The following is a 22,792-nucleotide window of genomic DNA, read 5'->3' as shown; positions in this document are numbered from 1 at the left end:
CCCTGCTCGCTAACTAACCGTGGCACCCATTCTGGCACCCACTTTGTCAACTTGCCTCTCATGATCCATAGGCCCTTTCTTGGGTGCCAGGGCTCCAAATTCCTAAACTAACCTGCTTTCTTGATACCTCGGGCAGCTCTGATACATTCCAGAGGTCCCCTAGACTCAGTGTCTTCAATACTACGCTCCTAACTCTCAGGTCACATGACCAATGAACTACATGTTTGCATACAAAACTCCCCATTCCTGATACACATTTCACGATGCCAATGATCAACAGCCTTGTAGTTCCAATTTATAAATTCTCTCACTCCCCACCTCCCCCCACCCCCACCCCACCCCCCCCTATTTCACCACAAGTAACTAGAAGCTCCCTTCAGCAGGGAGCCCTGCTTTCTTTTACACTCCTCACACCATACACACACCAAGAGGTGTGCACAATTGCCTCAAAACTGTCTAGCCTGAGTTTGAATCTAGGACGAGCTGTAAACTGTCATCCTGGTGTTTCACAGGCAGGATGGATCATCAATGTGTGTGCCATCCCTTGGATGGATGTTAAACTCGGCGTCCCATCTGCCAGCATTCATTGGTGGATATTAAAGGTCCCATGGTGTGGTTTGCAAAGAGTAGGTGAGCTATCACTAGTACCCTGGCCAAATTCCTGCCCTCACCTACAGAGGGCATTTCTTCAGCAGCATAGCAATGCCCTCAGCTAATGATGCTACACCACATACTTATAGACCGGGAGCCCGCGGGACTTAGCTCAACCGAAGAGGGGAACAATTGCCGTCCTCATGGTAAGATGCCAGATGATATTCTCACCTCAGAACGCTGCGTCTGCCGGGACACTGCTGCTGGGTTGACATTCTGTGGTCAATATCCGTATCGCATAATCTGCGCTAGCTCAACCTGGCAGCGGAACGGCCCCAAGTAGGTTTCTGATATTATTCGTATAGCTTGTAACACGGTATCAACAATGACAGACGATTTTGCCGCTGGAATACCGGTGACAGACGCTAATTAGATGCCGCGAAAATCACACAAGCTCAACCGAACAGCGGAACGGCAAAAACCAACGCAGAATGCTAGTAAGGGGTCCCCTGAGTACAAAAGGAGCACTGTCAGACAACTTTGTCGATGGGCCCCCCAGGACAGATGCTCCCTAGTTCGGGTTCCCTTTGGTTGCGGTAGCTCAACCGAACAGCGGAACGGCTAAAACCAACGCAGAATGGTCGTACCACGTCCCCTGAGTACAAAAGGAGCACTGACAGACAACTTGGTCTCTGGGCCCCCAGGACAGATGCTCCCCAGTTCGGGTTCCCTTTGGTTGCGCTAACTCAACCGAACAGCGGAACGGCTAAAACCAACTCAGAATGGTAGTACCAGGTCCCCTCATTAGGTCGCCTGCAGGCGATCTGAAGTACTCGGTTGAATTCGGTCATACGACGAGTTTTCTACGTCTGTTTTTAGACCACTGTGTCTGCGATTGGTCAGTCGAAGTGACGTCATGGAATCACCACGAGGCGACCAATAGGTCATCCAGGGATGTAGTCGGAACCAGACGATTTACGAGTAAGACCAGAAACCGGGAGTGGAAAACGAAATTGAAATAAACGATGAAAAAAATTGTTTTCAGCTAAATTTTATCTTCTCCCCACCAGGGAGCAGTCTACTGTGAGTGTGTAAAACATGTTTGGAGTGATTGTAAAACTATAAATCAGTGAAAATCGCGTCCAAAGCGCACAAATGATCTGGCACCCGACTTCACTCATGGAGTGGACTTTTTCCACTCTTTTTTTTTCGGCACTGGTAGTTTGACACTTTTTTGGCACACACTTTTTTTCCAGAAAGAGTGGACTTTTTCCATGCCTTCCTCCATCTGACGTGTGTAGCCCTTCCCTGGGGTCCGTCGGGATGCTCAGGCGTCGGGCCGCACAGCAAATCGACGGGGGCTCGCAGCTCCCGTCCGTACATGAGCAGCGCTGGGCTACAGGCGGTGGCTCCATGGTGGCTCGAGCGATAGGCCATCAGCAGATACGGGAGATGTTCATCCCAGTCATCCTGACAATCGGCGGTGAAGAGGGCCAACAGTTGTATGATGGTTCTATTGAACCTCTCCACCATGCCGTCGGATTGTGGCCTTAGGGGTGTTGTACGTGTCTTTCGAATTGATCGGAGACTGCACACTTCTTTTAGCAATTCACTCTCAAAATTTCTGCCCTGGTGGGTGTGCAGCTCCTCCGGAATCCCATTCCGACATACAAATCCTTCTACGAAGGCCTGTGCCACAACCCCGGCTTCTTGGTTGGGAAGGGCATAGGCCTCCTGCCATTTAGTGAAGTAGTCCATTATCATGAGGATGTATCGATTACCTTGGCGAGTGGGGGGCAGTGGTCCCAAAATGTCCATGGCCACTCGCTCAAGGGGTCCCCAACCTGATGTAGTTGAAGCAGGGCCCTCATCCTCCGTGCCAGTCCCTTTTTAGCAGTACAGGCGTCACATGATCGACACCAGTCCTGAACATCACGCCCCATGTTGACCCAATAAAACCGCCGGCGGACCCCAGATGTTGTTTTGGTCCTGCCCAAATGGGCGCCGGGGTGGGTACCATGCACCTGTTCCAAAATTTGGGTCTTAAATTGGTCTGGGACTGCTACCAGCCAAGAAGTTCTCTCTGAAGGGATCTCCACCCACTTGTGATACAAGATGTTGTCCCTCATTTCTAGGGTTTTCCACTGAGCCCAGTACGCCTTTGTTCGCGCTCCGAATGGGGTGACTTCCTCCCCACTGGGTCTCTTGTTTACTCGGACCCACTCGTACACGGGCCCTATCACGGGGTCTTCCCGCTGGGCCGTGCTCCACGCCAAACCGCCAAATTCCTCACCTGCAGTTAGTGGCAAAATTAGGCTTACCACCCAGGCTGCACGAACGAGGAGCTTCTGGGAAGTGTCTGCCAATTGGTCCCTCTCCTCGTGCCTCGTGCAATATTTACAGTTTTTTTCCCAGACAGGGGCATCGAGAGAGCGCATCGGCATTCCCATGAGCCTTACCGGCTCTATGGGCCACATTAAAATCGTACTGCTGCAACTTTTCCAACCACCTTGCAATCTGGCCCTCCGGTTCCTTGAACCGTAAGAGCCATTGCAATGAGGAATGATCAGTTCGAACCAAAAATTTCCTCCTGTGCAAGTACGGGTGGAAATGGCTCACGGCAAACAGCATGGCCAATAGTTCCTTGCGAGTGACGCAATAATTTCGTTCGGGCCGACTCATGGCCCGACTGTAATACGCGATTACTCTTTCCACGCCCCCCTGTGTCTGATTCAAGACTGCACCCAATCCTTCCTGGCTTGCATCCGTGTCCAGGGCATACATCCCGGCATTGGTGGGATATGCTAAAACGGGTGCGGATGTCAAACACCCCTTTAATTTGAGGAAGGCCTGATGGCATCCCCCGTCCAATGAAATCTCAACCCCTTCTCTGTAAGCCGATGAAGGGGTCGAGCTATGTCCGCAAATTTTGCCACAAAGCGCCGATAGTCGGAGCAGAGACCCAAAACCCCCCATACCTGTTTGACGTTATGGGGTACGGGCCACTCCTCTACCGCTGTAATTTTACCTGGGTCGCTTTTCACCCGACGTGTCCGAGATAGGCCACTTCCTTTGCGAACAAAGTACATTTCCCCAGGCTCAACTTCAACCCTGCCTGCCTGAGTCGCCCAAACACCTGGTCCAAATTAGCTATTGCTTGGGAAAATGTTTTAGCGTGTACCAGGACGTCATCGAGGTACACCAGGCATGATTGCCATGCCATGCCGCCCAGCACATGCTCCATCAATCTCTCAAAGGTGGCGGGGGCGTTGCACAAACCGAACGGCATCACAGTGAACTGATGCAGCCCCTTTCCTGTAGAAAATGCCGTTTTCTCCTTCCCCGTCTTATCCATCTCCACCTGCCAATACCCACTCTTGAGGTCCAAAGTTGAAAACTATTTAGAGCCTGAAACGGCGTCGAGGGTGTCGTCAATTCTAGGCAGGGGATAGGAGTCTTTGAGTGCCACGTTGTTAAGTTAGCGATAGTCACGCAGAAACGCGTGGTCCCATCCTTCTTTTTCACCAACACAACCGGTGACATCCAAGGACTTCCCGAGGGCTCAATGACACCTGCATTGAGCAACTTTTCTACCTGTTCATCAGCTTCCTCTCTCTTGCTCCAAGGGAGCCATCGAGCGGGCTGACGGACAGGCCGGGCCCCATCGGTGTGGATCTGATGTTTCACCAGGCCCGTACGTCCAATATCCTTGGGTGACAAGGAGAAGATTTATATGTGTCGGTTGACCAGTTTGTGTAAGGCCTCCCGCTGGGCGTCCTCCAAATCTACACTACTCCGATTTACCATCTCGCAAATGGGACCAGGCCAATTCCTAATCAAGTCTGGAGACCCCCTCTGGGGCCAGTACAACTCGATGTTCTCATCCCTCAGCTCTGCGACTTGTACCACTGTGCAAACTGCCACCTTCGTGCCCCGTCCAATAGTGTGTGGTTCCGTGCTTACATTTATTACCCTGACGGGCACGATAGGCCCGTCGGTGTTTACCAGGATGCGGTCCACGACTAAACCCGGGGTTGATTGCCCCGCCAGTAGTTCGGCCAGGCCGCAGGAGCCCTGCCAGGTTGGGTGTGCCCGCCATCGTGCCGGGATTACTGCCTCGGCATCCAGGGGATGACCACGGAGTTGGGAGCCTCCAGCTCTACCTTCTCATCCATGCTCAAGCCCCCCAACGGCAACTCCTCACCCCCCAACTGCATGACTCCTCAGCCTAAGTCGATTTTACAACCACTGGCGGTCAGCACATCCAACCCTATTAGACATGGGTCACACACCTCCGCCACCCAAACCTCTATTTTCCTTTTAACCGTGCCCAATTTGAGGGTCATGAAACCACCTCCCTATGATGAGGGCCATTGCCCCGGTAGCTAGCTGCAAACTTATTTTGTAGACTGTGGATCTCATCCCACCCATCCACACTCGAATTAAGGACCACAGAGCTGATGATCTTTGCACTTGCTCCTGTGTCCACAACGGGGTCTTCCCCTATGCCGGCAACTTTTCACCTTATTGTCAAACTACCAGTGCCAATTTGGTCACAATAAATGACCTGTCGCAGCTCTGAGGGCTCTTCCCCATCTGGGTCTGCCGAACACGACCCTATATGCTCGGCTCTCTTTAGTTTCCCTGGGACTGGCGGGGGGCGGGGGTGGTGGTGTTGGGGCCCGGCCATTCCGGTTTGTACTGGGCAGAGTTGGTGGTCCGGGGGTATAGAAAGAAGACTGGATAGAAGACTTCGAAACAGTTAATCCAGCATCCAGGGAATCCCCAGAGTGTTGGGTTTGGGAAACATCAGCACACTGCCCACCATCTTCCTCAAAAACATTTATATCTTTACTTCCACACTCCTGTGGCTTCATATTTACACTTTCTTTTGCTAAATCGGCGTAATTATCTTGGGCCACAGTTTGCTCGGTTTCACGTGGAGTATCATGTATCCTCTTTGGAAACTGAATTATTAAAATCAAATTTATAATCATGTAAAATGCAAATTAACTTAGTTTCATTCTTTTTGAGAAATAATTTAATAAACATACATGCTGAGAAGGCGAGTACAAGAAGCAGAATACACACATGATCTTTACTTTAGTCATAAACAACCTTGGAAAACCTTATCTGTTTGGTGACAATTGTCTGGTGACCATCTTAGTCAGGAGGGCAAAACAATGATTCTCTCTCCAATCTCTATTTACCCCTTCCCGAGGCTGTAAACAAACTCCAAAAGCAAACCAAAAACCCCTTTGTGTAGCAAATTTGAAGTCCACAAAGTTCCATCTGATATCATGAAAAAACGGTATATATATATACTCAATATTCTATTTGGTTTTTAAGTCTTCGGCTCGCAATACCATTGAGTCAAATTCTTCCTTCTGTGCACAGAAGTGTCTTTTGTTTTACTGAATAAACGGCTTGTATATGAACTTACGTTTCTCTGTCTTGAGGTAGTAGGAAACTGCTTCCACACCTCCACGGATCCATGGCATTGCTAATGCTCCACGGATCGATGGAGTATCATTCACGGACCCATTATCAGCTTTAATTACATCATCGACCTCATCTGTGCGAGACATGGATGCACACGCTTGTATATTTTGAGACCCGTTACACTTCTCCAGGGGATCCATTTCATTTGTTTGTTCAATGTAATGCGAAAGGATTTCAGCAGAAATCTGGATCGTGTTTGTAATGAAGGTCTCCATGTCAAACATAACCTTTTCACAGCGCCTGATGAGTCATCGGGAGCCCTTCATTTACTTGTCGCAGATTGAAATTCTGTATTCATGACCGCAGTTTGATGAGAAAGAGTGATATCGTTATTTGTTGAACCACTGGTTTCCTCCACATTAGGATCGTTACTTGGTGGAGTGGCAGTAACCTCTTTCTCATTGGGCACGTTAACTGAGAGAGGACCGGTAATCTCTTCCTTACACCCTGCATTAATATGACCTGTTTTGCCACATCTGGTGCACGAGGCTTTGGAAGAAAAGCTTTTTCAATGTCCGAAAGCTCCACACTGGAAACATGGTAAGGTAGCGGACAATGCGTAGAGTTGGTAAATAATGTCCTCAAAATTGATTTTAAATGAGATGTTGAGTCCCGTATCGTCCCCATGGTCTGGTAGAACCATATCAACCTACCTTCGGAAACTCATTAAATGCTTTACACGTTTATTCCGACAATCGAGAGGAATCATGGAAATTCCGGAAACCATTTTCCCATCACGGGATAACACGGACATGAGCTTATCATTAGATATGAAAGGCGGGGCATTTGATATTACTACTCTTGTCAAGGGAGTTATTAAAGCTGCCACCATCATCAAATGACCGCTTTCCCTGGTTATTCCCGTACTCATGGACGAGTGAAACGTCAGAAATAAAAACGTCCACTTTCTGATTCATATGTGATGCAGAAGCGAATATTTTCATCACCAATTATGCTCCCAGCTGCGAGGATAATGCCCTCAATGGGAACTCCTTCAGGAGGCACGCACACAAACGCATGCTTCCTGGTTAATCCCTTGCATGCCTCACTACGAGAGCATGTGTTCGCCATGACGCCGATAAGCTCTGCATTGAGATGGATCTCGGTCTCAGCACCATGAGCCCTGCATTGAGATGGATCTCGGTCTCAGCACCATAAGCCCTGCATTGAGATGGATCTAGGTCTCAGCACCATGAGCCCTGCATTGGGATGAATCTTGGTCTCAGCACCATGAGCCCTGCATTGGGATGGGTATCAACACCATGAGCCCTGCATTGAGATGGGTATCAGCACCATGAGCCCTGCATTGAGATAGGTATCAGCACCATGAGCCCTGCATTGAGATGGGTCTCAGCACCATGAGCCTTGTGTTGAGATGGATCCCGGTCTCGGCACAATGATTGGCCCCACCTGTAGATAAATTTTAAATTATTTTATGTGATTATAATAACGATAACCTCCTTATCTCACCTCCAGCTGTAAACACAAACTCACGCAAAAAGGTGATCCATGGGGTGTGTTCCATGATCAATCAGCTTTTCAGCATCGCTTGGGTCGTTTTGTTTCATTCTTGGGACAGGTTTTCTGATTTTAAAAACCGTCATGTTCTGCCATGAGCAGGGGTTAGTCCATTTAATCATGAGGGGTTGTTTTGTGATCGTAAAATAAATTGTAATGTGGATTTGTTAAACAATATCGATATATATATATATATATATATATATATATATATATATATATATATATATATATATATATATATATATATATATATATATATATATATATATATCTTGTGATTATTGTTGCATTTGCAAAACATTAAATGAAGTTATGATTCCACTTACTTTCTCTATGAACCTAAACTCACCCCCTAAATTTTTCATGGTCCTCGAAAGTTAAACATCAGGGAGAAAAATATTTTTTAGATCCTCCTGGAGGATCTCCAAGTCTTACTCACGTTGTTATTCTTCATCTTCTTCTTGTGGACTTTTTTGTTTCACAACCTACAGTTTTCATCGAAACTTCCTGAAACTTGGCAAATATATGTAAAAATACCCGGCGCAGACAGTAACGATCTCCGATTTTGAAAATTCCTCCGAGAAAAAAAGTTATGAAGTCAAAATATCTCCGCTAATGGAAATTGCCTAAAAATTATCTCCGAAACTAGGCAAGCTTTTTGAATTCTCTTTGTTGGGAATCGAACAGGGCATTAGCAGAGATGAATTACCTCACATATGATACATCACTATGACGTCATTTCAATTTTTATGACATTTAAATTTTTATGATGTCATTCCTATTTTTTTGACATTTTTTGTTTCACAACCCAGAGTTTTCATCGGATCTTGGTGAAACTTGCCATGTATATGCAGAAAGTCCACGCGCAGGCAGTAACCATCTCCGATTTTGGAAATTCTTCCTAGAAAAAAAGTTGACGTCATAATATCGCTGCTAATGGAAATCGCCGATACCGTTATCTCCGAAACTAGGCAAGCTGTTTGAATTTTGTTTGCGGGAATCAAGCCGGGCATTAGCACAGATAATTTATCGCATACCTGATACATCACAATGACGTCATATTCGTTTTTATGACGTCGTTATTAAGAGGACGAGGATATTAGCTCATTTGAGCTTGTTTAATCGATTCATTACGTCGCAGTGCTCTCTTTCCCTTGAGATGAAGTTTATCACCACTCACAACTGGTGATGTGCTTTGTCGGCAATGTGAGACCCCCACCTTCGGGGGGGCCTCGTGGAGCCCCTTGTCACCTCGGGGTCCCTTGCAATCACACGGGATGCACGCCACCAAGTCCAACACCGTCTCTGCGTCCGTACTTTGTCGCCTTTTGTTTAAGATGATTAATATGGGATATCCATGTGAGTCTTGTGTAAAGTATCCTTTGAAAGAATTTTCCAAACCTGTGTACTGTACTGTACTGTACCTCAATTTGAGAGCTTCCGTGGAGCACCCGGTGTGCGCTCACGAGTGATTTAAGCACTCAAGCAAACACTCAAACGAAACGGTTGATAAGGAACGGCTGGCTCGCTTGGCAAGCGCCCCCGCACCTGTATAAACCCGCCAGTCACGTGATGCAGTGATGTCATTGAACCGGAAACCTCAACACCGTCGTTGCATTCTGTTTCCATAAAAAGCCCCCCCAGGTCGTTTAACAGTATTGCTCAGTGAAAACAATGATTTCCATGGTGTTAAGGTTATGTCGTTTACGAAGTGTTTCCGTCATGAACGAATCATTTAATTGCTTTAAAATGAGGAGAATGAATTCACCCATCATCTGGCGTTCGAAGTTTGCGCGTTTTTTTTTAAAAAAAAATTGCTGTTGCAATGACGTGTGTTCAAGAGGATTCTCACAAACACAACGGAGGAACGTGGACGTACCGTACGGTGCAGCAGCGCGTTGACTTCGGACATTGTTTCGGGCATTCTGGCAAAAGGATTTCTCCTGCATTTTTTTTGGTTTAAAATTATTCTTCATAACATGTACTCATGTTGGTATGTAAAAACATTTTCTAACAAGATTGCGGGTTTTTAGTTGGATTGTTTTGTGATTTTTCTGCGGCATTATTTAGGGTGTGCATCATCAATATATGTGGCTGGGCTGGTACCATACTTCTTCATCGAAGTGTTTTTTTTTTCGGTAACTAATCCAATAATAATTTAAGGTTTACGTTAAGCGAAATGTTTTATAAAATACTCAATCCGAGGAACTTGAATTAAATCTAATAGCGATACAAGATATGAGAACGAATGAAAAAAAAAAGTGAAATGTAATTGTTAAACTTTGCGGTATAACAAGCGGACTCCTCGACACTGGGTACGAGGAGTGACGCGACCGACCTGCCGGTGGAGCAGCCATTGTGGCTTTTCGAAAGGTTTGAAGTTGGTTTCTGATTGCATTTCCCGACTGAGCGATCAGAGAGGACGCCATGTCGACGTCCGCCGTGTTCATATTGGACCTCAAAGGGAAGGTGAGAATGCCCAATGGTTATAATTATCATTGAAGCGTCCAACTCCACGTCTTGTGATTGGGCAATGTTCCTCATCGGCCTCAGTACCCGTCGGTTAAAAATTGCAGCTCACGTTCGACACCGTGTGGCAGGTACTGATCTGTCGGAATTACCGGGGAGACGTGGACACCTCCCAGATCGAGCACTTCTTGCCGGGCCTCACGGACAAGGAGGAGGAAGGAAACGTGTCTCCCATCCTGGCTCACGGTGCCGTCCGTTTCCTTTGGATCAAACACAACAACCTTTACCGTATCCTCACTCTTACTGTTGTACCCCTCTTCCATTCAAACTCGACCCCGCATTCCTCATCGACGTCCTGTGTGTGTACCCACTCCTTGCCAGTCACTCGCAGTGCAAAGGGAGCACCGATAATGCAGTGAACGTGATGCTCAGTGATGTCCTTCGAGAGTAAATTAAAACAAGCTCAAATGAGCTAAGATCCTCGTCCTCTTAATGATGACGTCACAAAACAAATATGACGTCATTGTGATGTATCAGGTTTGGGATAAATTATTTGTGCTAATGCCTGGCTTGATTCCCGCATACAAAGTTCAAACAGCTTGCCTAGTTTCGGAGATAATGGTATAGGCGATTTCCATTAGCGGCGATATTATGACGTCAACTTTTTTTCTGGGAAGAATTTCTAAAATCTCCAAGATGGTTACTGCCTGCGCGTGCGATTTCTGCATATACATGGCAAGTTTCACACAGATCCGATGAAAACTCTGGGTTGTGAAACAAAAAATAGGAATGACGTCATAAAAATTGATATGACGTCATACTGATGTATCGTATATGCGGTAATTCATCTCTGCTAATGCCCTGTTTGATTCCCGCAAACAGAATTCAAAAAGCTTGCCTAGTTTCAGAAATAATTTTTTAGGCGATTTCCATTAGCGGAGATATTTTGACGTCATAACTCTTTTTTTCTTGGAGGAATTTTCAAGATCGGAGATGGTTACTGTCTGCGCAGGGTATTTTTACATATATATGTGCCAAGTTTCAGGAAGTTTCGATGAAAACTTTCGGCTGTGAAACAAAAAAGTCCACAAGAACAACAGCGTGAGTAAGACTTGGAGATCCTCTACGAGGATCTAAAAATTGTTTATTGGAAGTCATTCTCGAAACACTAAATACATAGGATTAATCATTGCCCCCAGGTACTGCTGCACAAGTGGAGAGGGGAGAAACGATTCTCAGGTGCTCGTGGTTCAAGACGTTTCAAACATGAACAATAAAATACGCATGACCAGGGACCTGTGGAACACCCTGCAATGTGTAATGTGACCACGTCCTCAGCCACCCCCTCCCAAACCTCAAGTCCTCAGCCTCTACCTCCCAAACCTGTCGTTAACCCAACCCGCCTCCCAAAAGCCTCAATATCCCCTCCCAACTTTGTGCCATCTTTACTCTCATTCCTCCCTCTTCAAAACCCCAACTCTCTTGGAAACTGCGATCGAAACAGCAACAGCATGACTTCAATCACGGTTATCTGTCCAACTCGCAATCCCGTGACGTATGCGGAAACCTGTGGAATTGCAACTCTCAAGTGATGCTGAACAGCTTAAATGTGTCGACAAACGACCCCAAACCAATTATCTTCTTCCTTATGCATATATATATATATATATATATATATATATATATATATATATATATAATATATATATATATAAATACATAATCTATCTATACTAGTGTGTGTGTGAGAGACTCCCCTCTATAACTCAAACCATGAAACCGAGCAGCCTGAAACTTTATGTGCATACTATGGGAACTCCAAGTAAGTGCAAGAGTGAAAATTGGGTGTTTGGGTTAATTAAAACACCCCTTTTGAAGATAATTAACAGCCTTTTAAATTGTATCCTTTATCAGGCGCATCCTCGGACAACTTGCTCTCAATCGGGTCTTAAAGTGCATCGTCTGTTTCCTCGCTGGGGTCATAATTTAGCATTTTCTTCAGCCTGCTCAACAATTACTTCTTATTAGGAGGTTGGTGGCAGGATTTGCACTCCGGCCACCGTAAAACCCTTCATTCCGCAAAACGCAAAAACGCAAAAAAATCTGAAAACCCACTCCGTGGGAGTACCTCCTGTGCAGCTTCCCTTCGCAGGGCAGCTCACCGGATGACGGGATTGGGGCAAAGCCTTCGGGACCCCCAATCTTTGATAGGAGGGAAACCACGGAGTAACATCCCTGGGTCAGATTGCGGGAGAGTGTGTCGGAGTGGTGCTGAGGTGTCGTCCACCAGACGGCGGTCTCCTTGGGTTAACCTGAGGCGGTCCCTTCGGGTGGGTGCCTGGAATGTCCTATCCCTAAGAGAGGATGATCACCTGTCTCTGTTATCATCTGAGCTCAAGCGTTTGGACATCGGGATTGCAGCTCTCTCTGAGGTTCAGAGACCGGATTGCGGCGAGATAATGGCGGGTGGTTACACCTACTATTGGTCTGGTCGCTCTGATGGTTACCATACCCAAGGAGTTGCTGTAGCTGTGTCCAATAAGCTGACCCCAATGATAATTGAGGTAACACCGGTCAACGAGCGTATTATGAGATTAAGGATTCGCCACTCCTTAGGTGTCATTTCCCTGGTCTCTATTTATGCTCCGACTGAGGCGAGTGATCTCACCGTGAAGGATGCATTCTACGCCACACTCGAGTCTGTGGTTGATCAGTGCCCCAGACGAGATACACTTCTAGTCTTGGGGGATTTCAATGCATCGACTGGAACTGATAGGGATGGTTATGAGGTGTGTGTTGGTCCCCATGGGTCAGGAACTATGAACCAGAATAGCACTAAGTTCCTTGACTTTGCAAGAAGTCATGGACTTAGGGTGGCTGGTTCATGGTTTCAGCGCCCGCAAGCTCATCGCTGGACTTGGTATTCCAACGCTGGCGGTGTGGCAAAGGAGATTGACCATGTCCTCATTGACGGTCGTTGGAGGATGATCCAGAACTGCAGGGTCTACCGGAGTGCTCAGTTCCTCAATACTGACCACAGGCTTGTTGTAGCAACTCTAAAGCTGCACCTTAAATCCTGGAGAATAGTACCATCCCAGCCTAGGCTGGATGTTGCCAAGCTCAGGGATGAGAGAGTCGCTGAGGAGTTTGCGAACAGGCTGAGTGGACACTTGGGGGGTCTGGGTGCTTTGGGGGGTCCTGAAGAGTTGTGGAGCACCTTCAAGACCACCGTCCTTGATGTTGCCGGTGGATGCCTTGAAGTTCACCGCAGGGCAAAGAAGAATTTTGTCTCTCAAGGGACACTGGATACCATTGACCAGAGTCGCAGGGCCAGGCTGAATGGCAGAGCTGAGCTGTTCAGGGAGCTGAGGCGTAAAACTGTACGTGCACTGAGGGTGGACAAGGAGGCCTATGTGCGAGGAATCTGTGAGGGGGTAGAGCATCACCTGTGGACAGGTGATTCTCGTCCCGCTTACAGGGGAATTCGCGCATTACGTTCATCCAAGCCCATCCCTCGGAGCACTGCAGTTCGAGCAGAGAGTGGTAGGCTCTTGACAGAGGAGTCTGAAGTGAAGGCCCGCTGGGCCGGTTACTTTGAGCGGTTGTACCAGGCTGATCCCCCAGCTGTCGAGTTGGACGTCAAGGGTGTTGCAATCCCTGTTGCTGACCCTCGAATCAACTGTGGTCCACCATCGCTTGTGGAAACACGGGCTGCGGTGAACCAGTTGAAACGGGGCAAAGCTCCAGGGATCTGTGGCATCCATGCTGAACTTCTCAAGGCTGGTGGAAATGCTGCACTCGTGTCGTTGCATGCAGTTTTGTGCTCTGCCTGGAGCACAGGCATCATCCCAACTGACTGGAAGAGGGGCCTTGTTGTCCCTCTCTGGAAAGGGAAGGGTGATCGCCAAGACTGCAACAACTACCGAGGGGTGACGCTGCTCTCAGTGCCGGGCAAGGTCTTTGCTCGGATAATTCTAGATAGGGTTCGCCACCATCTGCTTGAGCACCAGCGTCCAGAGCAGTCAGGCTTTACACCAAAGAGGTCAACGATTGACCGTATCCTTGCACTTCGTGTCCTCACCGAATGCAGACGAGAGTTTCGGCAGGGGCTGCTTGCAGCCTATGTTGATCTCTGTAAAGCGTTCGATTCAGTGAATCGGGATGTCCTCTGGAGGATTCTTGGTCTTCGTGGGGTGCCACCAAACTGATCGATCTGATGTCTGAACTCTACTCTGGTACTGAGAGTGCTGTGAAGTGTGGTGGTACCATCTCTGACTTATTTCCAGTTGTTACTGGAGTTCGTCAGGGATGTGTACTTGCCCCCACACTTTTCAGTACTTGTATGGACTGGATTTTTGGGAGGATGTCGGAGCGATCAAGTTGTGGTGCATCGTTTGGCAATGTCAAGATCTCGGACCTTGACTTTGCAGATGATGCAGTCATCTTTGCGGAGACTTTAGACATCCTCTTGGGGGCCCTCGAGGTGCTGAATGAGGAGTCGGAGCCGTTGGGATTACGGATTTCTTGGGTCAAAACTAAGATCCAGGCTTTCGGTGACATCTTGGATGCTGCTGTCCTGTCTGTGTCTGTTTGTGGTGAGGATGTTGAGGTCGTGGATAGATTCACTTACCTTGGCAGTGATATTCATGTCTCCGCAGGTTGTGAGCCGGAGGTCAATAGACGTCTGGGTCGGGCCTGGGGAGTCATGGATTCACTGGATCATGAGCTGTGGCGCTGCCGGTACCTGTGCGGGAGGACGAAAGTCCGAGTCTTCAGGTCCTTGGTACTTCCAGTCTTGCTCTATGGGTGCGAGACTTGGACTTTGACCAAGGATCTGAGACGGAGACTTAATTCCTTTGGTACCAGGTCTCTTCGGAGAATCCTTGGCTATCGCTGGTCGGATTTTGTGTCCAACGAGCGGTTGCTGAGAGAGACTCGGATGAGATTTGTTACCTGCATAGTCCGTGAGCGTCAGCTGCGGCTGTATGGACATGTGGCTCGTTTTCCTGACGCTGATCCTGCTCACCAGATTCTCTCAGCGAGGGAGTCTCATGAGTGGAGGAGGCCAGTGGGCCGACCACGTGCCTCATGGTTGCAGCAGGTTGACCATCATCTCAAGGAGATGGGGATGGGCCTGGCATCTGCCTGGGGGATGGCCAGACGGAGGCCCCTGGAGTACCGGCGGAAAGTGGACGCAGCGACGCGCTGTTCTGGCACATGCTCCCATACCTGACCTGACCTGCTCAACAATGGCTTGAGTTGGAACAGGCCATAACGATTTCTGAACAATAATATTTCTTTTTTCATTTTCCTCGCATATTATCGAATGCCGGATAATCATACCTACGAATCGCTAGATACATGGCAATGCTTATAAATGTCTGGAGACATTAGTGTTCGTGGCTTTAGTTCATTGCTGCACATGCCATAATCTCGAGAAGCTCTTAAACTAAGCTGCATTATAAAATTTAATCTCCAGCATTGAACTTTGCAGCACTTGCGACTGCTAAAAAAACAGTGTTAATTTGGACATACTAGCAGATACCCATCTACGATGGGTATGATGGACAGGACAGATTACAATACTCGGTCACGGTAGTTTCTTTGGATGTTTTGCGCCGCATTCAACAGCTCATAGCATATTGGTGGCGTGTCTGGGTGTCCATGGTAGCGTTTGAGACCGGTCGCTTTAGATTGTTGGCCTTGCCACATTGTGCCGGATGAGTAACACGAACTATTTGACATCCATCGTTTCTATATTACCTCCATCAACAAATTAACAACATGGCAGGATAAAAGTTGTAAATGCTGATTTGAACAAACGTTCTGAACTCATGGACTTGGTTAAGTCAAGCACATCGTCTGGGACCTGGCCATTGGTTTGCCGCCAAATGCTGCTGATTGTGACGTCATCAATTCCCTCTGAAAATTCTATCTATATCCGATTTTTTGAATCCGCTATCACCTGCGTAAATACATGGAACACATAATGTGAAGATTTGGATGTATGAACATAATATGTTCGGAGAAAAGTGTGCTAGAAGTTCCAGGCTTACGCCCATTATGTTATGATTTGAAATTTTGGCGTTTCCGGGAAGTGTTTAATATGACCAATCCATGATCTCCCATTGCTTGCCAATCCTGCCGTTCCTTCTTAACCATTTCGTTGGAGTGCTTGTTTGGGTGCTAAAGCCACTTGGTAAGCACTCTCCAAGCTGCTTTGTTCGTTTCAGTAAAAGTACCTGTGCTTTCAATCTAATACATTGATTGGACGTACGGTTCCGACTGTGTTGGGTCCCACGCTGTCTTGTGGTGGGTGCCTCGGGAGTTGTCTCATCCGCTGAAATTGTGCAATTTTATTTTTCACAGGATATCGCTTTGTTTAACCTTTATGTGTGATCTTTCATAATCCACCCCTAACTTCGACATCAATACATATATGAAAACAATAAGGTCCATCCGACCACGTGTTTGCCATGTTTGTTCTTGCTGTGAAGGCATAGACTGACATTTTGTGTTCTGTGGCTTGATATATTTACCTGTGTCACTGCAGATGGAAGGAGGTTATGTTTTCACCCCTCTCTGTCTGTCTGTGTGCAGTATATCTCAAAAAGTTGTGTATGGATTCGGATGAAATGTGGTGGAGCAGTTGGATGTGGAACAAGGACGAACTGTTTAGATTTTGGTGAAGATCCGGATCCAGCTATTAGAATTTTTAAAGTGATTCTTCACCATTGAGAGATGGGGCCAAAAATGCTGCAAAGCACAATATCTCAAAAATTTGTGGATGGATTCAGATGAAACTTGGTGGACTGGTTGGGTGTGTGACAAGGATGAATTGATTCGATGTTTGTGAAGATCCGAATCCAGATCCTGATGCAAGAATTATTTAATTATTAAAGTGATTCTTCACCATCGAGAGATGGGGCCAAATACTATATACAGCATGATATTTCAAAAATATATTGGGCCCAATATGTTCTCCTGGATCAGGCATTGTGTGGCGAAGGCATGCGCTCTACTGAGTGCCCTCCTAGTTTTGATTTGAATTTCACTAATTTCCCACTTGAATTCCTCTTTCAAAGAACTCTGTTTAAAGGTAAATTGTTTGTCGTTTTTATGTACTTTATGTGTGTGTACATTTGCACGTGTGTGTATATTTACTGTATTACCACAATGGCACTTTGCCCGTGTGTGGGTGTTTGTTGGTTGTTAACTCCATATGTGGAATGGAGTCCTCCCAGGTCTCAAAGTATCTACTGTACTTTCGTTTCGGGAAAGGCGGTCACGCATCATGGACCAAGGTGTGAAGTTTTTATTTATTTATTTATTTATTTTCTCTCAAGTTTTTGGTCCGAGGGTTTTTTTGAGGATCGTCATTGAGCACCAGACAACTTCCAACTGTAGTTTGTTTGTAGTAATATTCCCAGGAATGTTTTTTTTTATTTATTTATTTATTTTTTTTTTTAAATATTCTTTAATAATATAATATTATAATATAATATTCCCTCCTTTCTTTCCCCTTTCCTCCTCTCTCCCTCCCTCCCCTCTGCCCTCTCCCTCCACTCTGCCCCCTCCCTCCTCTCCCCTCCCTCCCTCCTCTCTCTCCCTCCCTCCCTCTAAATATCCCCGTCAGTGAAGCGATGAGTTGTATTTGCTTGTATTGAAATAAACTAATGAAATCTTGGCTGGATCCTCCAATTTCTTGCAGTAAGCATGTTTTGATGTCAATATGTCTGGGTGCCATTGCAAATCGTTTTCCAAAGCCTGTATGCTTTCACAATCCATAACAATAATGGTGACTCTATTCGCGAAAGAAATCAAAAGAGGATTTGTTGGATGTATAATTTTTTTCCCCTTCCCAGAGCAATTAATTTGTTACGATTTAAATGTTTTACCCATTCATTCCTTGACTGTTTTCCTCAGTTGTTGCAACAACAAAGAAAAATGCAAACGTAGCTCTGGTCTTTGCTTTCCTTTACAAGGTGGTCCAGGTAAGTGAATAATGCATATAGTGCTTTGAATTTGTCATACTTGCTGCATTTAAGCCTTGGAGAAGTGAATTCTTACAAAAAACGTTTTTTGAATAAGGCTCACTTGGCTGAACATTGGATGGGTTTGGGGGTAGAGGAGTAGCAGTTAAAACCCGAATCCTTATCAGGTTTCTCCTAATGACTCGATCTTTGCTTTTTTGTTATTCAAGTTCCTTTTTCAATTGATTTGAAACTGCGTTTCCTTTTTTTCATTGAGACTGTGACGATGAAAAATGCTGTCGGATTTCAATTTACTGCATTTGCTTGATATTTGAAATTCTGAAACTGTCTTGCCTTTATTTCCCCAAATTATAAGCTTTGAAATTGTTGGATAAATAAAAATATTTATCAAGCTAAGTTTCTGATTTATAAAACTACAGTATCGGAGTAATATTTGGCAGTTTTCTGCAGTTACACTTTTTCTTGGTGGTCCCCAAGTGTATTTAGTTTTTGTATATACAAAGATCGCTTGTGGAAGTTTAATAAACCAGATGTAGATTTTGTGTTCGACGAAAGGGATACATCATGCACATTAGATGGGTTCTCTGTGTGCCAATGTTTCCTTGCATGCAGCAACACGTACATGTTCTTTTTCTTCTTTTGTATGCAGCATACCACTGTCAGTAGCATCATTGGCTGAGGGGGTTGTGCCGGTGACGCAGTGCCCCTTGTACATATGGGCATGAATTTTGAATTTGGCTATGGTGCCAGCAATAGCTCCCGTACTTTTCGCAAAATACACTGTGGGGTGTTTAACTTCCACCAACTAATGCCGACAGACAGGATTCCCATTTACCGTCCATCCGAGGGATGGCACACACATTGATCCCTCACCCTACCATCAAAACATCAGGATGATAGCTGGGCTGAGATTCAAGATGAGATGCCTCAGCTGCGAGAGTGCATGCCTCTTGGCTATCTTGCCAGCCCAACATGTACTGTACATGTAAATACCATGATATGCTGGTGAATTGATGGGATAAGGTTTTATTTCATTGCAGTTACCCACCACCTGATACCTTTTGACCTTTTTTTTATTTTTATTTTTTCCATTGCTTTTTTTTTTAATTATGATACCACATCAACAAACGCATCGCTCCCAACATTAATTCCTCCATGACCCAGCTTCCTCTTGTACTTGAATTGTGGTCCCAGTTTCAGAACCAGTTGTGATCCTCTTGTGTCTTCTGCACATATTTGGCAATGAGTACACAATATATTTTTCTCTTATGTTTTTCCAAATTGAAACCCAAGTGATGGGACCCTCACTTGTTTTTCTTGAAATTGTTTACAAGCTACTAGTTCTCCATCCATGGCTCTCAAAAGGATTGCAACACTCTTGATAGGGGAAAGTAACACTAGGGTAGAAAGGTCGGGAAGGTGACCTTTGGTATAGAATATCGTCCAACTGCAATTAAATGCATATCAATTTATTATCAGCTTTCATTTAAGCCAAAAATAATCTTCAGATCAATAAATTAGGGCCAAAGATGGATCAAAAGATGCTTTTGAGATGACCATAAATGGCACTAAATTGTTTTTTCTTTAACATGCAATATCTCGGAAGCTATTTTGCTTTCAGACCTAAAATCCTGAAAGGTAAACTTTTCAATTCAGCCAATAAGTTTGTTGAAATTCATTCAAATTGAAGGAGGTTGAAACCATTGCTTGTTGATTTGACATGGAATAACCCATCAGCTGCAGCTCCTTAAACATAAGATGTGTCTTCCTGCAGGTGTTTACTGAGTATTTCAAAGAGCTTGAAGAGGAGAGCATTCGGGACAATTTTGTGATTATTTACGAGTTACTTGACGAGCTGATGGATTTTGGTTTTCCACAGACAACTGATAGCAAGATACTGCAAGAGTGAGTCCCTGCAGTTGAATCTTGATGTGAGGGACCATGTGTCTTTCCTGGTGCAGTGTAAAGCATGAGTCACATTTGCTCTACGGCTCGAATACGGCGGCTGTACCCCCCCCCCCCCGAATTGACAGAAACGTGCGGCGGCTGCAGAGTTACTGAGGTGGCCTCAGGGTGGCCCTACGCCGTATGGCTATCTTTTACAGGCCGTAGGGGTGTCCGTGGAATTAAAGCATGGAGTTATAACTTTTTAGGTCATTTCTACCGAGATGACCTAATAAAGCCGGACCAAGTGTCCGTCCATACGTCCGTCAACAATTTTTCTTTCCGATCTTGATGAAACTTAGTATGCGGGTAGAGGTTGATGAGTGTTGCACAACGATACAACTTTTGTCCGGGTTCAAGGTCAGGGACGAGGTCACGTAAGTTATAAAAATCGCCATTTTCAAAACCTATCTAGTCTGCCATTTTACAAGATATTCGGCAACTGTTTATTGATTATGATAGTAAAAAATATTATCTTGTATCTAACCGGACAGATTTTTGAATTTCCTTCCCGTTTGATCGTCACGTGATCCGGAAGATGGTCAAAAACGCCGATGCGATTCGCAAAGAAGGAAGGAGAAATGAAATATACATATTAAACACATTTTTAGCCTTTTATATTTATACATTTTCCGCCGAAGGTGCAAAAGTTTCAAAACCCGAAATGTAAACGTCGGCATTTATTTTCAAAATATAATTTCGTGCGCGCGCGCCAAAATGCCAAGTCATCTTTAACCAAACTGCGCAGTAGTCCGGTCATGGCGTCTGAGCACTGGCCAGCGTGGTTCAGATTGACTGTGGTTTCTGGGGCGAAGGTGATTGTTAAGAAGTATGTCGGCGGTATAAATTTGAGTGACTGTATTGGTGATTTAATCACGCAACATCTTGACAACGAATATTCTGGCCGAACGATTGCATCAATTCAGTGCATCAGCAGGGATGATTCGCAGGCTCCTCTCGATCGTGCCGATATCTAACATAATCACCGGCGGACATAGGGCTGCAGGCTGTGGGGCGAAGCCACGGATCCCGGATGAGGGGATAAGTGATAAATTATGCTCCATGCTTCGGGCTTTCTGATTAATATATCAATGAGTACATTCCATAATTAATGAATTAATAATTAATGAATCTGGCATTCAAAATGTTTTTTTCATACCTGACATATTACTTGGTGCAGTGTCACGAAACTTCTGTGGAATTAATGAATTTGCTGGCTCTAACGATTTTTCAAACCTCAATATCTCTATAAATACTTGACCAATTTTCATTCTGAAAGTTGCATTATAATCAGTGAAGAATGATCTACAGGATTATCATTATCTCCGAGAGCTAAGCCTATTTTTTCGTTTTTTTTTTTCTACAACCGGAAGTGAAATGTCCCCAGAGAGTGGACGGACCGGAAAACCACGTATTGCACTTACTGGTCATTCTGATGTGTTAATCTGGGTACTAAATGAACAATACATATTTATTAATTACGTCATTAGTAGTATTATCCTGGTGTATCTCTGTGAACTATTTCAATCGAAACGGTTAGTTTGGACTGTTTCGCGGTTACCTGAACTGAACATTGAGAACTTGTGGTATTATAGAGATGATCGTCACCCCCACACGGGGGTAATTTTTTTTCATTTTCTAGGTTGGCTGTAGCAATTCGACAAGCCGTAGCCATGACGTAGATGTGTTCCACGTCGACCGTACGTAGGGCGTACGGTGGGCTTGCGTTATTCGTGCGGCTGCCGTAGGCTCTTATCAATGCAAAATGAATTTGGCCAACCCCCCCCCCCCCCAAAAAAAAATTATGTTCACCTTAGGGTCGCCTTGCGGGCACCTTGAGGCTACCTAGCGTCTGCCTTTAAAATTCTATGGCCGCCGCAGGGACGCCCTAAGGTCACCGTGCGACATCAAATTAAAGACCGTACGGCACCCCCACGTTTTCGGTCTCCACAATTTCTAAATACCCCATACGGCTACCCGAAAAATAAAAACATATGTGACTGCCACATTGTGTGACCATGGAAATACTGCGGCCGCCCTATAATTGCAAGTGGCGGCCGTAGGGTCTAAAAAATCTACGGCCGAGCCAAATGTGACTGAAGCATTAATGCAACTACACAATGAGCTCAACGTTCAGCAGCAAAAACGGAAACTTTTATTTCTGGAAAACGCATTGCTTTGTTGGCTTTCTGTTTCCACTAGTGACATTTTTCATTTGTGGTGGGAGCATTTTAACTTTGCCATGATTTTTATGGCAGCCACCCACCTCCATCCCCTGTCATTATCAACTATCAACCATTTCATTCGCCATTCTTACGAGGTAGATTCTTGCATCAGAAATGGCGAATATAATTCCATTTCACTCGCAAAGTCTTCCAAGCGGATCGCCCGTCGGCCTTGATGCGGCGCTCGACGGGCGGATCGCCCGTCGGCCTCGATAAACAGATTTCCCGTTTAATTTTTTTTTTTGCAGAAACAAAATAGGTGGACAGAGATTTGTTTTCGCGTCTGTCTGTTTTTTTATACGCCCGATATATATATATATATATATATATATATATATATATATATATATATATATATATATATATATATATATATATATATGTATGTGTATATATATATATATACACACACGAGCTGAAGTACCCGGGAAATCTGCCCTATTTTCCTCATGCTAGTTAGACTGAGGCATTAGTTGTATGGAGAAAATTGGGAAGGCTTCTTTTATTCCTCAGATTTATGGAAGGAAGGCTTTATGCTGCCGTAAT

General features: G+C 45.5%; 2 protein-coding genes across 3 annotated transcripts in view; one reads left to right on the top strand and one right to left on the bottom strand.

Moving 5' to 3' along the window:
* Positions 1-22,792, bottom strand: part of LOC147031992 (zinc-regulated GTPase metalloprotein activator 1-like) — a 453,248-nt gene that overhangs the window by 6,436 nt on the left and 424,020 nt on the right. The window lies entirely within an intron of this gene.
* The window catches only part of LOC147031996 (AP-1 complex subunit mu-1), a 138,846-nt gene that overhangs the window by 79,002 nt on the left and 37,052 nt on the right, over positions 1-22,792 (top strand). Inside the window, exons 1-4 of one of the 2 annotated variants that reach the window (XM_085869246.1) lie at positions 9,788-10,083; positions 10,215-10,371; positions 18,010-18,077; positions 19,852-19,982. In XM_085869246.1, coding sequence (XP_085725372.1) covers positions 10,042-10,083; positions 10,215-10,371; positions 18,010-18,077; positions 19,852-19,982 — 398 coding nt within the window. In that variant the 5' untranslated portion in view covers positions 9,788-10,041. Of the gene's footprint in view, positions 1-9,787; positions 10,084-10,214; positions 10,372-18,009; positions 18,078-19,851; positions 19,983-22,792 lie in introns of those variants that run through there. The other variant, XM_085869247.1, reaches the window with a different exon arrangement.

The sequence above is a fragment of the Eptatretus burgeri genome, chromosome 2, assembly GCF_056783735.1.
Source record: "Eptatretus burgeri isolate ZD-2024b chromosome 2, Ebu_testis_v1, whole genome shotgun sequence".
In the NCBI taxonomy this organism is placed as follows: Eukaryota; Metazoa; Chordata; class Myxini; order Myxiniformes; family Myxinidae; genus Eptatretus; species Eptatretus burgeri.
The sequence above is the reverse complement of the archived record's forward strand: the minus strand, read 5'-3'. Positions and strand labels throughout refer to the sequence as shown.